Below are 14,776 nucleotides of genomic sequence, written 5' to 3'. Positions count from 1 at the left end.
AGCTCAGTCATGGGTTCGAATCGTGCTTCGGCAGCGGAGAATTGCCTATACATCCACGTCGTATATTTGCTCTTCTTTCTTCCCCAAGATTGTTGAAGCCGACTTGCTCCGCCACTCTTTGCAAGAGCTCTCAGTTCTTCCCTTGATCAGCAAACCTGAGCTCTTGACGAGGAGGCTGCCATTGCACATGACCATCTAGATTTATCTGCCATTTCGGCACAAACACAGCCAGGTATGCCACCAACACGGAGAAGAAAGATCTTTGATCAGCGCACCGTTTAAGCAGTACGGCACATAGCACGCTACTACGTTTTATCCAAGCTGACACGGATTCACCCCTTTGCACTATCGGAGAAGGTCATAGTGAGACCTTGCCTGCAATCGAGCAATCGAGCAATCCAAAGATTACCGCTGAACAGTGCTGTAGAGGCTCGGAGGCGTGAAAGTATTGCTGATCGAGTAACCTGCCATATGTTTCTGCCAAAGGACGGGTTTTTGAGGTCCTTGGTAGAACGGGGCTGCTGGACAAAGAGGGGACAGTGGCTGGCGTGACAAAATGGGCAAGAGTGCTTTTCTCTTCAACAGACCTTCAAACTGGACGGATACATAGTCATTAGATTGGCCTATGTGGTATTACGATGTAACCTGTGAGGGGATGTTGTGCATAATTTTTGAGCCCTGACCACGCCGTTTGAATGAAAAAGGCTTCATTTGTTCTCCTGGGCTACAATCCAGCGCAGTTTGAGAGTGAAGGAACCAAAACGACAACGACCCGGAGTCAGTCTTATGCTATGTGCAACAGGATTCGCATCCGCGTCTGCTACGGACAAGAAATGGCGTCATTACCTCGTACGGCAGGCACGAGCCCAACAGGACATAACCACTAGGGCCGTTTATCAGTTGATGATGACAATACTATCACCATCAGAACCTATTTTGTCCTTCACACAAAACGCCCAGTCTTTCAAGACGAGCGAAGATCAATCTTCAGCTGTACTTTGATTGCCGCGTGTTTTCTTGCCCAAGCGCAGGTTTGGTTCGAAACAAAAACCTTTCTACTAGTCACGACTCTCCTAAAAACGCGCAAGAAGCTATATTCTCGACACAGGTGCCTTCATTCAAGAAGCAAGGAAAGCCGTGGAATCTCATCGAAGTGGGATAATGAATGAAACTGTCGGAGAGGGAACCTTCACAACGCGTGAAAACACGTCTTTCTCAGTGGACCGTAAGTGTTCATGACGGGCTGTCCTCAACATCAACAAAGTGAGGTGCCTTCAAAACCGTTTCTTCCATCTATCTACACATCTCTTGAATATTCTGAGTTGCCTCTTGGGCAGTAGTTAATTCTGGTCACAGCCTATTCAGAGTTGTATCAACTCGAGACAAACGAGTACAAATCTCTCGTAGGTTAAACGTAACCTCAGCAGAACACACAGCTAGCATAACCTAAGTAAAAAAAAAGGAAAAGAAAAGAAAAAGAAGATTCATGATCCGCGCTGTAGAAGTACGAAGTCTGAAGCTAACTCCTTCCAAAAGGTCTGTCAGCTCCCTCAAGCTCTTCGCTCAAGCTCACTCAGTTCATGTCCACAAGTTGCCGAAATGGGTTGGCCTGGTTTAAAGTCGAGTCGCTACGCTCCTGCAAGTCAGGGAGATAAAACTTGGGGATCCTCGGCTACCCATCAAAGTGCTGGTTCTGTTGGTGCATTGGATCAAACAAAGACAGCCACTTCGGCGTCAAACAGTACTGAAGGCATGTACTTCGCTTGACAGGTCAAAGATCCAAGTTGTGATCCGAGAGACTTGACTCGCTCCACACCTATGTTCTTGATAAGAAACGCTTTTTCTAACTTGAAGTATTTACAGCTATCTATGCACAGCTCTCATGTACTCACCCAGCACTTTCCAACTCTGACTTTGCAAGTCCTGCGCACTCAGATCCTCTCAAAGACCCAGCTTCCCCCTCAGATTCTGCGTCTAGAATGCACAACGAGAACGAGCTGTCTATGTGTCTATCTCCGTCTACTATTTCGAGTCGTCTAGCTGAACTGAAAGCTCGACGAGAAGCCTCTAAGAAGCTTGCGGATAATGAAGATACGCGCACAATTTGCAGCTTAGCCATCGACGAGCAGGCATGCATCCTTGCAAAGAAAGACTCTCCAAGTACAGAACTTAAGCAGCGCGTTTCAAAGATTACACCGCCGGGGAATGGGGATGTGACTCAAGCAAACTTGAGTAAGGCTGAAGACGACTATCTGGTTGGGGATAATTCAAAGGTAGACAGTCTTGAAACTGAGTGTCCAGCTAAACAGAAAGCAGAGAAAGAACGCCAAATTCGCGCAAAAGCTGAAATCGAAATTATTCTCGAAGAGATCCAGAAACTTGAAGTACAAGAGAGGAATCGTATAGAAATATACTATGAGAAGTTGAAGAAGGCAGAGAAGCAGATGGAGGAGGCGAAGCTGTTCTGCAGTGAACTAGCGGTTGAAAATATTGAGATCGAAAAGCTCATTGTCGTCGCAGAAGAAGATGTCCAGTTGGCAAAGAAGCGTCTTGAGGACCTGAACAAGAAGTTTAGCAACATCAAAACTGATCTGAGGACTGCCCAGTCGCTCGTGAATGAGACGGAGAAGACGATCGCCGAGTTAAGGGCAGCTGACCAGGACGCCGTTCACAAGCATAAGAAGGCTATCGACACCCTTATAATCAGCAAAACTCGTCTTGAGCCTAGTCTCAGTCATCCTAACAACCCTTTTGAGGATGTTCTGGGGCTTTCTGCATCATCCAAACTCTCTGCAAAACCAGATTGTGCAGTCGCTTCTTCTGAAGATCAGCCGAAGCATCCAAGCGTAGAGGCTTCAGAAGATAAAGACAAGGATATTTCAAAGAACACTGCTTTGAAGGCGAGATTTCTGAGTCATTGAGATATATTCACCTCAACATGCTAACAATTTTCAAGGCTTCAATCTCGACTGATGTCAGTAAAGGACACCCTAACCTCGCTGCTTCACTAGTTTTCAGTCCGCGTTGCTCCTCCGAGACTTACGGCGTCATAATTGAAGGACTTCCAACTACGAAATTTGTATTATCTCGCCTGATTGCTATCCTCTGGCAAGGTGCCATTCATAGCGTGAGGTACGAAGAGGGTAGTACCTGGGCTCATGCTACTTTCCTCAGGGCTGAAGACTGCGAGAAGTATCTCAATGACACCAAAAACGGTATTCCTTGGCCAGATGACCCGGCGCGTATCATTGTTACAAGGCCGCGCAATCTCGAGAGTGGTGAATTAGAAGCTATCAAGTACATGGCTAATAAAGGCATGACTCGCTGTGTCCGCGCGCTCAGGGTTAGCGAGGAATGGTCTAGCGTAGCTCTTGCGCGCCTAGCGAAGAAGAATGGCCGTCACTTTGAGCGATTGACGAATGGTCACATAGAGACGGGTGAGCGCATTGTCGACTGGCGTTTCATGAAAATCTCTGATGCCGTGATGTTCATGTCTGAACTCTCCAAGGATGACCGATTCCAGAAATGTGATATCAGCTTCGCCAGGGACCCATGCACTTACGCAAACGGAGTACACACGGGCTGGTTCTAACGTAAGAATCGTACGGCGAATGCGAGAGCACCATCTGCCACTAATTTGCACGTAGAATCCCATACGGAGAATTGCAGAAATTATGTAGAGGACCGAAAGACTCGCTGCGCTTCCTTCCTTGGCTGGTGAAGGCAACTCCATAGCGATCCCAATTTGATAGGAATGTACTCGACAATCTGATTGTTATTTGCTCTTTTACTCGCGTGATATTTTGGCTCAACATTATATTGCGGAATCTATACACATCTCTGGTACAAAAGTAATTTGTAGCGTAGCAATGTTGCAGCATCATAATTGTGAAGCGAGAGAAATGCGTAACTCGTGCTCCCGATGTGGCAAAGCTCGTAGAAATGCAACACTGAAGTCATCCCTTGTAACATCCCAGCTCCTAAAAGTATTCATCAATTCATCGATCGCTTACATCCAGATAATGTGCATTTCCTTTGAATCAGTAACTAAATCCTGAAATGTGTTGATTAGCTTCGATAATGTCTTCGTTTTCACCACGCACGATTTTTCCAACACTGCAGAATCTGCCGCGATCTTATTTCCTTGGTCATCATGCAAAAGGACTATCTCAAATGAAGCGCATGCTATCCCAAGTTGACTTGATCATTGAATGTCGCGACTACAGAGTCCCGATAACGAGTCAAAATCCACTTTTTGAGGAGAGTTTGGGAGCAAAGCCCAGGCTGATCGTGTACACCAAAAAGGATCTGGGCAGTTCTGGAAGACCTGGGGAAGCCAAGGTATAAATTACGCTTCGACTCGAAATCATCCTGGACTCTCGATGCTAACGATAGCTTGGGATACCATAGCATGAAAAGATTATTTCAGAATGGCACAAGCCAGATCCATGCATCTTTCTCTCGAATCAGGAGAGAACAGATATCCAGTCGGTGCTGCGCTTTGCCAGGAGCTTTACGAGCTCGTCAACGTCCATAACGGGCTCGCGCATGATGGTGGTGGGCATGCCTAACGTGGGAAAATCCACGCTGCTGAACGCCTTGCGCAACGTGTCGCTAGGCAAGGGCAAAGCAGCGAAAACGGGCGACCAACCGGGCGTCACGCGCAAGGTCTCATCAAGCGTCAAGATCATAGAGGGATCCGCTTCCGGGTTCGACACCGTTTATCTACTTGACACGCCCGGCGTCTTTGTGCCGTACGTGCCGGATGCGGAAGCCATGCTCAAACTCGCCATGTGTGGCAGCGTCAAGGACTCTGTGATTCCGTACGGCACGCTCGCCGATTATTGTCTGTACCGGGTGAATCTACACGATCCGACCGTGTACTCGGCGTATCATGAGCCCACGAACAACGTGCTGGATTTGCTCGACGGCGTGGCACGGGCGACAGGCAGACTGCAGAAGGGTGGAAAGCCAGATCTGGAGGCCAGTGCTCTGTGGTTCCTTCAGCAGTGGAGAACGGGCAAGATGGGGAGGTTTGTGCTCGACCAGGTTTCGGAAGAGGATCTCAAGAAGAGGAAGGAGGAAGGGCTTGGAAGAATAAGCTTTCACCAGGCGCTCAAGAGGGCGAAGGAGGACAGAAAGAAGACGGAGGCGGTGCGATGAAACCAACATCATGACATGTTCGGCTTCGTGTGTCCATCTTAAAATCACGTCAAACGCCAGCCGTGATAAGTGGACCGAACACGTGGAAGCAGCGGCATCTTTAGATTGGCACTACGCTTCCCCAGGGCCGAGGAGCACGGTCTGATATCCGGTACAGCGTCAGAATTCTGTGCCACAAAGCTTGCCATGGCCAGCTGATCGCATCATCAATTGAGATCTTGCCACAACGCGCTCAAAAGCTCGAGACAGCTCCCGATGCGGCTGTGAACATGCCCCTCAGCGGTCAGATCCAAACTCGCCAACCCCTTCACCATATTCATTACGGCTTCTATCAAGGCTTGTGCGCTGATGAGAACGACCAACTGGTCAAACTCTCGTGCTGAAGCATTCGTCGTGGAAACCCCAGCGACAGCCCGTTCCCCTTGTCGAACTGTGACGACCTTGTTTTGCTGCCCAGGCAATGCAGAATAGCAACAGGTAGAAATGAAAAAAGCGGCTAGAGTGTACGCTTCAATTTTTGTGACAAAAAATGGCAGCTTCCAAGGCCACCTGATTTTCATATCCGACCTGGATTATTTCAAAAATCACGCGCCAACTTCTTTTCTACGCCTTCAATAGTTGGCCACGATACTATATTTTAGACCCGACCGTTGAATCAAAAACGCCGTGAATCTCATCCAGCTGAGAAAGACTCCTAGTTGTACATATGCACTGATGTTTCTCATCTGTCCCCAGCCCCCGCCATCTCTGTATCCCCGTTTTCCTGTGGAGCCGGATTGTCGATTGCTGCAAATCCAGAGGGCGCCGACTGAGGTGTAGCAGCAGGCGCCGGTGTGACTGAGGGAGGAAGTTGCGATGATAACGACGGCAGTTGGACAGGAGTGCCGTTAGCAGGCGCGGGCGTCGCCTCCGCTGATGTTGGGACGTATTCGCGTAAGGAATGAGACCTGGCAGCATCGGGCGTCTCCGTCACTGCTGTTCCTGAGTTTGCCGGTGCGCCTGATGTGCTCTGCGGTACAGGAGAGCTAGCCGGCACTGCGTTTGTGCCCCCGGCCGGCGGGGGCGTCGTCTTCCTATGTGCACGCTTCGATCGCAACGGTCTATCTTGCGGCTGCCCCAGATGACTTAGTGCCCGAGCCCGCCAGTGAAGATCAGTACCGACACTTACCGTGGGTGGCGGGCTGTTGCTGTCGTCACTATCGTCTGGATTGTCCTTCATCTTCGCTGCAATCTGCTCGAGAAGCATGGCACGTTCTAGGCGCATCTTAAGAATGGCACGCTCGATACGCATCTTCTTGACGCGTAAGGTGTCATTGTTCTCTTCGATCTCGTTGATACGCCGCTTGAGCTCGATGCATTTCCTGTAATACGCAGTTTCGACGGAAGGTGGAAGAGGCGAGTTGGAGGACACGCCATGCATAACGCGATCTGCCATTACAATTTCCGTTAGCGATGATGCCTTTTGCAATGTGCAGTAAAATGTAACATTAAAATTCGCCCTCAATTATGATTACGTCCTGAGTGATTTCCCGCATGTCTGCATAACTGGTGCGATTGCGGATGCTGACGCGAGCGTCCAGAGCCCACAAGTTCAACGCTCATGTATTCACTGGCACCGCAAGCAAAGTCGGACCAAAAGATGCGGGAGTATATTTTTCTGAGGGATTTGCTTTCTTCTACAGCAATGGTGCGCAAACACCCTTTGAGAGAAGTAGTTACATGGCGGTAGCCGAGGAAGCGGAATACGGCACTATAGGACACCCAATGTCCAGCTCGAGGTGAATCGAAGAGCTCGCCGCGCAAGGTGAGAACGCGTTTGCATTAGGCATATCTTGTGATGTCTCCGGATTTTGATCGCCTCGTGTTGATGTGTTTCCGGGCGAAAGTGAAAGAAAAGTGTACTGACCGTGTAAGGCTTTCGACGCCATGACTGCGCCGCGCCGTCAAAGGATATGTATACAAGTGAGACAGATCTCTTTGTTGACAGAGAATCGCACTGCGGAGATGGACGCGATTGTTGGTTGTGTTAAGGCGTGCGGATGCTTCTATCTCGTGTTCACAGGAGGTTCAAGACGCGCATTTCAATTCCGCGATCCTTCTCCGCAAAGGCCCACTTCCCCTTTAGGAAACTAGCACAAAGTACGGTTAATCCTTGTCCAGTTATGGTGTAGCGAACAGTTCTCATTCTTAACACAAGAAATGTGACTGAAAGAGCTCTGTTCTCCAGCTTGGGGACAACTGGTCCATGCAGTTCTGATAGCAGAGAGAAGGCATATTCTCATTTGGTCCTTTATGCATGGCTGTTCTATCCTAAAACTCCCGACCTGCCGTCGCTGCTCATGCTGTTGGTATCTCCCGTGCTTTGTGTTTCTGCCGTAACAGTGACAAGAACAAATCATCCAACGAATACTGATCAAGTTGAAGGCAAAAAAGTAGTGTGTTTCTCTCTCGTGGAAACGAAAAGACAAAGAAAGAAAGGCAAAACAAAAAGAGCCTCTCCAAGGCTCGCCCCCATTCGTCAACAAGACTTACTCATCCTCGTCATCAGCATGCGGTGGTCGTCTCAAACCTCCCTCGCAGTCGATAGCTTCCTTAACGTATGGCCTCTCTGCAAGCTCATCCAGGCTCACTCGCCCTCTTGTCACTTTTTTGAGTAGTCCTTCGACACACTCACGGGCGCCCTCCCAGCCCGCACCGGCCTTGGGATCCCATTCGCCATATTCGTCGCCGTACTCACACCACATCCAGTCACAACGCGCGATGCGATGCGTGGACTTACCTCGAACGGGTCGTTGGCCTGGGCGCACTGGTGGTGGATCGAACGGTAATCGACCCTCCATCAAGGCATACGTAAGCACGCCAAGCGCCCAGGCGTCTGTTTTACGTCCATCGTAAGGTTGACCTAGGAGGATTTCGGGAGCTGCGTAGTCCTCTGATCCGCAACGAGTCTGAAGCAATGGGCTCTCAGGAGGCTGCGGGATTTTCCGACTGAGTCCGAGGTCGGTTAGTGTAATCAAAGGGTAAGGGTGCTTAAAAGCGTCTGTAATCTCGGCCAAAGCTTGCGCAGGCAAATTGAGCAGAACGTTCTCGAGCTTGATATCACGGTGGACGATCCAAAGAGAATGTAGATAGCGGGTAGCGTCGACAAGCTCAGCGAACATGCGCTGAACGATGTGGGGCGTTAGGAGGTCGCGTCGCTGGCTGGCGAGATCGAAAAGATCTCCGCCTGCGCAGTAATTGAGAACAATCAAGGCTTCTTGGTCGCTCCAATCGAACGCTTTCAGATGTATAAGCGTAGGATGCTCTAGGGTTCGCAGAATTTCGATTTCGCGCTTCAGTCCTAAGTCTATGCGTTCGGCGTCTGCACCACCGGCAGGTCCATGCTGGACCACCTTGATTGCCACCAAATTTTTTGGATTGAGCCACGCTTCTGAAGTGTCGTCCAATTTTGTAGACGGCGGCAGCCGCTCTGACGTTGCGAGAACGACTTTGCTGAATGTACCTTGGCCAAGGGGCCGAACCGGTCTGTACTTGCGCTTCCGTTTTGAAGGACCTTCGCGCACTACTAGGTACTCGACAAACTCAGGTTCATCTGCTACTTCGTCTGCTTCACTTTCAGCAACGCTTCTGTTGCTGGGCGGGGGAGTTGGCAGCGAAGCAGGGACGAGTCCTCGTTGTTCGGCGAGATACTTCTCCCTATGCAGTGCAGAGTCGATCTGCATAATATCGCTATCTATGCTGACTGCGTTTGTCGTAACATTGCGCGGCTTTTCGTTGTGCAATGCTCCCGGCCGGAAATCGCTGATACTTCTGCTTGACTGGTGTGACGAGGGGTTCTTGTTCGTGCCATCTTCGCTCGTGAGAACGCCGTAGCTCTTCTGCTTCATCTTCGTGGGCGAGACTTTCGCGCTCACGTCGAGAAGGACTTCTTCCCGAAGGCTACGGCTCAATGAGCCCGAAGAGCCTGGGCGCGATCGCGACTTCCACGGTGTGGGCGAGTCTCCCCCCTGGAGCGGCGACGGCAAAGGTGTTATGTCTGGCAGCGCGTTGATCGCAGGAGAGCTGATTCCTGAGCCCGGTGAGAGCGAGTACACCGATTGTATGCTCGCTGCAGACAATGTTGAGCGGAGGCTGTTTTCCAGCGTCATGGGTATAGGTTGTGAATGCCGTAGACCTTGCTCCTTGATCACTTCTGCTTCTCCAATTGCTGCCTGGCTGACGTCCGAACTGGTGTTTGTGCCTGTTGCCGACGGGGGGGCCGTGATATCAGTGTGTACGTGTAGTCCCGCGTCGCGGGGCGTTCGGGGCGTCGCCGTCGAAGGGGTGCGTATGTGGACTCGCGGGATCGAGGCGGTCAAAGTATCGAGAGCCGGCAGGCCAGCATTTTGTCCAGCGGAACGCTCATAACGTTCTTGCAACCCCTGATTTGTGGCAACTGGAGACAAGTTGTCGAAACTTTGGTTGACAACGGGAACGTCCGTCGTAGGTGTATCAGAACGGTGCTGGGATATGCTGGCACCCACGGATGCGATCTCCGACGCGACTTCGGGCCCTCCCATCCTGAGGAAGAGAGGGAGAAGACGAAGGAGCGGGGAGAGCGTTTGGCCGACTGGTGGTACCGGTGATGTCTTCGGCCCTGTTAGGCTGCGTTGGTGCAAGGCACGCTGCACTGACTGGACGGTGGTTGGTTGGCCTCTACGCTAGACTACCGATTTGTTCTCAGTCAGTCCTATATATGGAGACAGCCTCCGTCTCTTCTGGATCGCAGCGAGTTTCGAGCACCGCAGGTCGTTCCTCAAATAATTTGTGATTCCACTGTGGGCAACACAGTCGAAGACGAACGCTGTAGTCTTATAAGTCGTTTCAGGGGAGTCAGAGATGCGTATCCTCTTGGAATGCTGACGTTGGTGACTCTCATAGGAGACGCCATTACTGAACGTCAATCTGCTGTCATTTCTCTACATCCCCGCAAACCTCAAGTTATCATCCAAAAATTGTGCAAAAGAACCCCGAGTCATCATGTATAAAGTATATCTCGGCCGAGTGGGTTGTGCAAAGCCTTGATCTGACGAAAGAGACAACGAATTTTCCTCACTCTAGTATCTGCATTCTGGGCGCGAAAAGATGGCAGAAGATTCTGCATCGCCACAGACCGACGACAAAGCTGCCTTGCAGCAGGTCTTTACGTTGTTGAAAACGCAAGACGATACATCGCGCTTTGTGGGCCTTTCGCTTCTGCGATCATTGCTCGATGGAAAAGAGCACCTTCGCAGCGATGAAAACGTCGTCAAAGACTGTTGGGAGGCGGTGCCCAATAAATTTTTGATACGACTGATGAAGAGTGGTAATGGACAGCCAACTGAAGAGCTACGGAGCATGAATAGTCTAGCTGTTGCCGTTGTTCACATCTTCACCAACCTGCTTTCTCCTGATCAGGTGTCCGGGAAGAAAATACTGGAGCTTTGCGCACCCCTTGTTAAGGTAACCCCAGTGCTAGAGGCAGCTCCACAGATGCTGGCATTTCAGACGCTACAGAATATCGTTGGTAGCGCAGCAGGGGCTCACACTTTTGCACGGGCAGGTGGACACAAAGAACTGGCCGGTCCTATGGTACTAGGAGCCGAGGACCGATATGCTCGAGAGTATCTAAAGCTCTACGACATCGCATGGTCAGCAGCACATCAGGAAGATGCGAAAAGATTCATTTTGCAAGCGGTGACGGATAGCATGAGAGACGCTCAGAACACAGCAACTTTACTCGATGTCATAGCAGGCATCTCTCCTCAATTGACCTTCCTAGGAGAGCCGCAGCCTATACAGATTGTCATTTGTCTCATTCAGAAATCAATCATGATGAGACCTACCTCGCAAGTGCGAAACGCAGCAATCAAGTTAGCCAGTGAGGTGTTACGGCGTGTACAGCCTAGTAACATGGCGGCGAACGCGCTCTTCACGAATCAGGTCCCGGAATCAGCGAGAGGTGATAAGCCATTTGCATATGTATTCTTGCAATATGTGCTGGTCGACTTGCGTGCTACGATCCCGACATTAATCACGAACCTTGCGTCGACAACCTACCAAAATGACAGCCTTCGTCTTGCGGCTTGCTACGACATTGTGGCTGCTTTCATCATGTATCTAATTCAATCGACCGATGTTGACGACATGGATATAACCGAGGGTTCAAAGCCGTCAACAATGCCGATCGGCCCTGACTTGCTTCTCAAACTGCGCAGAGACTTGAACGAGACATTCTCCCTTACTCTCGAATTTTTCCGCGATCGTTGGGATGCCGTAACCGCAGGTGCTGCTGGTCTTGATCCTTCCGCACGTATGGACCCGAAATCACCTGCCATGCTGACCTGGGACAATCCAGCAATTGCACCTGAGCAAGATCCGATCATTCTATCCGGGCTGCGAGCGTTATCACTCTGGCTGCGTGAAGATGAGAATCCGGGGCTGCACAAGCAAACGATAGGAATAGCGGATATGCTTGCTGCATTGTACAAAGAGAGCATGAAAGCCGATGCAAAAACAGACTTCCGACATCCCATATTGGTCTTGCTAGAAGGCCTGCTGTCAGCCTCTGATGAGGCAGTCCAGATGTTACTTGATCATGACGGATGGGACTTGTTTGCCTCCGACCTTAGACAGACGTCGCAATCGTCGCAGAGCTTTGCAACATATATGACAGACTTGATACGTGTGTTGTTGATAATAGTTACATCCGACGCAGTACCGCAATCGAGAGAAGCGTGGATGGAGATCCCTAAGTGGGTTTCCCATATTGACATTGCTCAAACGAAGGACACGGAAGCGTTCGAAGTACTCGCAGAACTCTATCAATTAGCGAACGCGATATGGGCTAAAGCACCGAAAAGACTGCAGAGGGCTGCAGAAAAGGAGATGAAGCAAATAGCTATGAACGCCTTGTCCATTGTGAATCATATCGACGCTACGGGCGCGGATCAAGGCTTAGTCGATAGCTTTAAGGAAGTGGTTTCCTCAATGGGGTCGTAGTCAATGACTGATGATGTACGCGTGTGAATTGTCATTGAAAAATCATCTACTCCAAAATTAGTTGGATCTAGTTTTTAGAACAAATTGCTATAGAGTGTAATGTTCTTTTGACACCGTAACTACAAGCCTCGTTAAGTGACTGCAAATCGTTCCATCTCATCTACCGCCGATTTGACCCTTCGGAATAGGTTGGACCCATGCCAAAACCAAGTTCAGACTCGCCACTATTATCCCCATAATCCAGAAGCTTTTCTGATAGTTCGTACCGTGAAATCTAAACAAGATAGCAAACACAACACCCCCAAGGTTACCCGCCGCTCCAGTGATGCCGCTAATGATGCCGTTAGCATAAGGGTGCACGTGTGGAAGCAAGCCAAAATTGGCGCCGTTTCCCGCTTCAAGGAAGAATGCCATGGCGGCAACGAGTCCAAACATCTTAGACTGTTCATGGGGATCAGTGAGCCCAACACCTAGGTTAAGCACACCAGCCACGGCTCCAACAAAGACGATCCATGCCTTTTTCGCCCATAGCGACTTGGTTCGGGAATACAGTATATCTGATACGATGCCCCCAAGCGGACGCGCAAAAATGTTGAGTAAGCCGAACATAGATGCCCACTGTCCAGCTTTTGTCTGCCCAAGTTGTGGGAAGTTGCGGAGATAGTAGGCCGCTAGATAGCTGTTGATGGTTAACTCTCCCCCGAACGTTGCTAGATAAGCACAGGCATGGAATGCTGTCTGCAACGAAAAGAAGACATGACACGTTTCTTTCAAGGTAGGCGAAACAACGATCTCGTGTTTGAAAGAGGCGACCATGACTTCCGAAGCCATGTCAACTTCTTTCGAAGCCGATGGAATAGAGCTACTTGGTAAACAGACTATTTCCACGTCGCCTCCTGAGCGTGAACGGATTAATGTTTGAGCCTTAGATTGCGCGCCATCGGTGTTGTTGATATGTCCCACAGGTATATTTGGTATGTTCATAGTAAGCGGTTCAGGCTGAATAAATTCTACATCAAATTGGTGATCTGGCGGTAAGCGTATTGCAGAATCGTGTCGTTCACTCCACTTTCCAGTTGGCGTATCCTCGCAGAAAAGCAGCATCCCTAGGGAAGTCGCCGTAATTAAGATGAATGGAACGACAAACGCAACTCTCCACGCTTGTGAAGCCGTCAATCTCATGTTATGATGAAGCGCTTATACCACAGTTAGTCAAAAGTCTGGAGATAATCGTCAAGAACTCACAATCATAGATTAAAGGCATTAAAAAGTAGGTGATACCGCCGCCTGCGTTTCCCCAGCCCCCTATCAGCGCATTTGCAGACCCCACAACATTTTTGTCGAAGAATGTAGTTGACCAGACCTGGCAAGGAACAAAAGTGCCACCCAAGATGCCCACGAAAAATCGAATCATAATTAAACCCGAGACACTACGTACGAGACCGGATAGAGCCGTCGGTATGGCTCCAGTGGCGAGCACGCCAATAAATGTCCACCGCGGGCCCCATCGGTCGCAGGCCGGGCCGGCAATAAGTCTAACGACAAGAGTTCCAGTCAATGCTGCAATATTAGAGTTGCCGACGTCTGCAGGGGTCATATGCAGCTGCTCACGTATGGTCACTGTCATGAGCGGCGGAAAAGCATCTATGAGCGCGTTAACTTCTCATGTCGAACAACAGGATTTGATATAGTATCTTACACCAACTCCAGAAGGCAATGAAGAATCCGAACCAAGAAAAAAAGAACACCCGCCCATATTTATTGGCAACATTGAAGATAGGAATGGACCTGGCTTTGTGATTGACTGGGTTAACTTCTGGGGCTCTCCACAAAAGAGATAATGCAGACATTGTTCCCGAGTTCTCATACGGAGATTGGTGCGTAGGTGAATGATGAGAGCTTAAATTTCATACGCCGGTGAATTTTCCGTAAATTTTGAACCTCTAGAGTCGACGACGGTAAAGTCTATTTTGTCTTGGGCAAAGCTTTCTTTTGGATGTTCATTTTTACGAAGAAGCTTCTATCGGATCGTCATGCTGCTGGACTTCCTGCGATCTTCCTTGTGCGATTGATGCTGTGTCGTGGATCGAGTCAGAAGCGGCTTGGTCTAGAATTTTAAGAAAAGGATCACACCCAGAAGATCTATCTTCATAAATCAAATTAACAAGGTAGCCGTGTTGACATATGGTGGGATGACTGCTGTTGCATTAATAGACCATCACAACCCGCACGAGGATGAAAGATCGATTCCATAGGTTATTTGTCGGTGGCCGAGACCGGCATGAATGTTCACGTGGATAGAAGGCGAAGATCGAATACCAAGCTAATTTCCTAGGCAATATGAGACCAGATTGACGCCGTTGGTTAACTTCAACTTGGGGTATGTGAACTCGCGGGAGCAGCACATTTGTAACACTCCTTTTTGTCAATTTGCAACGGCGGCAAGAGAAGTGGTGGCAGTCTCGACAGTGGAACGTTATCCGTGAAAGGCGATCGCCCCAGTCCACGGAAGGATCATTCTTGAGCGTGAAATGGACGGCAAATTAAGAATTGGTTTCATGACCAAGGTGTGTGAGATAGGCTCTCTGGCTAT

At 49.7% G+C, this 14,776-nt stretch overlaps 6 protein-coding genes across 8 annotated transcripts; 3 read left to right on the top strand and 3 right to left on the bottom strand.

Moving 5' to 3' along the window:
• The first annotated feature begins 1,837 nt into the window (after positions 1 to 1,837).
• Positions 1,838 to 3,758, top strand: PV09_06281 (uncharacterized protein). The gene is made up of 2 exons (XM_016359897.1): positions 1,838 to 2,846; positions 2,957 to 3,758. The coding sequence occupies exons 1-2, from the start codon at positions 1,980 to 1,982 to the stop codon at positions 3,590 to 3,592; spliced, it is 1,503 nt and encodes a 500-aa protein (XP_016212345.1). The 5' UTR covers positions 1,838 to 1,979; the 3' UTR covers positions 3,593 to 3,758.
• Positions 3,759 to 3,995: 237 nt separating this feature from the next.
• Positions 3,996 to 5,683, top strand: PV09_06280 (uncharacterized protein). Its single transcript, XM_016359896.1, has 2 exons — positions 3,996 to 4,341; positions 4,411 to 5,683. The coding sequence occupies exons 1-2, from the start codon at positions 4,081 to 4,083 to the stop codon at positions 5,161 to 5,163; spliced, it is 1,014 nt and encodes a 337-aa protein (XP_016212344.1). The 5' UTR covers positions 3,996 to 4,080; the 3' UTR covers positions 5,164 to 5,683.
• On the bottom strand, positions 5,460 to 7,263 carry PV09_06279. 2 transcript variants are annotated; one of them, XM_016359895.1, is made up of 3 exons: positions 7,070 to 7,263; positions 6,332 to 6,591; positions 5,460 to 6,274 (listed from the first exon to the last, which is right to left on the bottom strand). In XM_016359895.1, the coding sequence occupies exons 1-3, from the start codon at positions 7,089 to 7,091 to the stop codon at positions 5,885 to 5,887; spliced, it is 672 nt and encodes a 223-aa protein (XP_016212343.1). In that variant the 5' UTR covers positions 7,092 to 7,263; the 3' UTR covers positions 5,460 to 5,884. The 2 variants fall into 2 exon arrangements, with proteins under 2 accessions (XP_016212343.1, XP_016212342.1); XM_016359894.1 differs by having other exon boundaries at positions 5,460 to 6,591.
• Positions 7,264 to 7,414: 151 nt separating this feature from the next.
• On the bottom strand, positions 7,415 to 9,858 carry PV09_06278 (uncharacterized protein). The gene has a single exon (XM_016359893.1). The coding sequence runs from the start codon at positions 9,720 to 9,722 to the stop codon at positions 7,692 to 7,694; it is 2,031 nt and encodes a 676-aa protein (XP_016212341.1). The 5' UTR covers positions 9,723 to 9,858; the 3' UTR covers positions 7,415 to 7,691.
• Positions 9,859 to 9,928: 70 nt separating this feature from the next.
• Positions 9,929 to 12,296, top strand: PV09_06277 (uncharacterized protein). The gene has a single exon (XM_016359892.1). It carries the CDS (start codon positions 10,288 to 10,290, stop codon positions 12,181 to 12,183), a length of 1,896 nt encoding a protein of 631 aa, XP_016212340.1. The 5' UTR covers positions 9,929 to 10,287; the 3' UTR covers positions 12,184 to 12,296.
• Positions 12,241 to 14,622, bottom strand: PV09_06276. 2 transcript variants are annotated; one of them, XM_016359891.1, is made up of 4 exons: positions 13,883 to 14,622; positions 13,795 to 13,827; positions 13,429 to 13,743; positions 12,241 to 13,379 (listed from the first exon to the last, which is right to left on the bottom strand). In XM_016359891.1, exons 1-4 carry the CDS (start codon positions 14,031 to 14,033, stop codon positions 12,340 to 12,342), a joined length of 1,539 nt encoding a protein of 512 aa, XP_016212339.1. In that variant the 5' UTR covers positions 14,034 to 14,622; the 3' UTR covers positions 12,241 to 12,339. The 2 variants fall into 2 exon arrangements, with proteins under 2 accessions (XP_016212339.1, XP_016212338.1); XM_016359890.1 differs by having other exon boundaries at positions 13,429 to 13,827.
• Between the last annotated feature and the right edge of the window lie 154 nt (positions 14,623 to 14,776).

This window comes from Verruconis gallopava, assembly GCF_000836295.1.
Source record: "Verruconis gallopava strain CBS 43764 unplaced genomic scaffold supercont1.21, whole genome shotgun sequence".
NCBI lineage: Eukaryota > Fungi > Ascomycota > Dothideomycetes > Venturiales > Sympoventuriaceae > Verruconis > Verruconis gallopava.
Note: the sequence above shows the minus strand (reverse complement) of the source record. Positions and strands in the feature narration are given on the sequence as shown.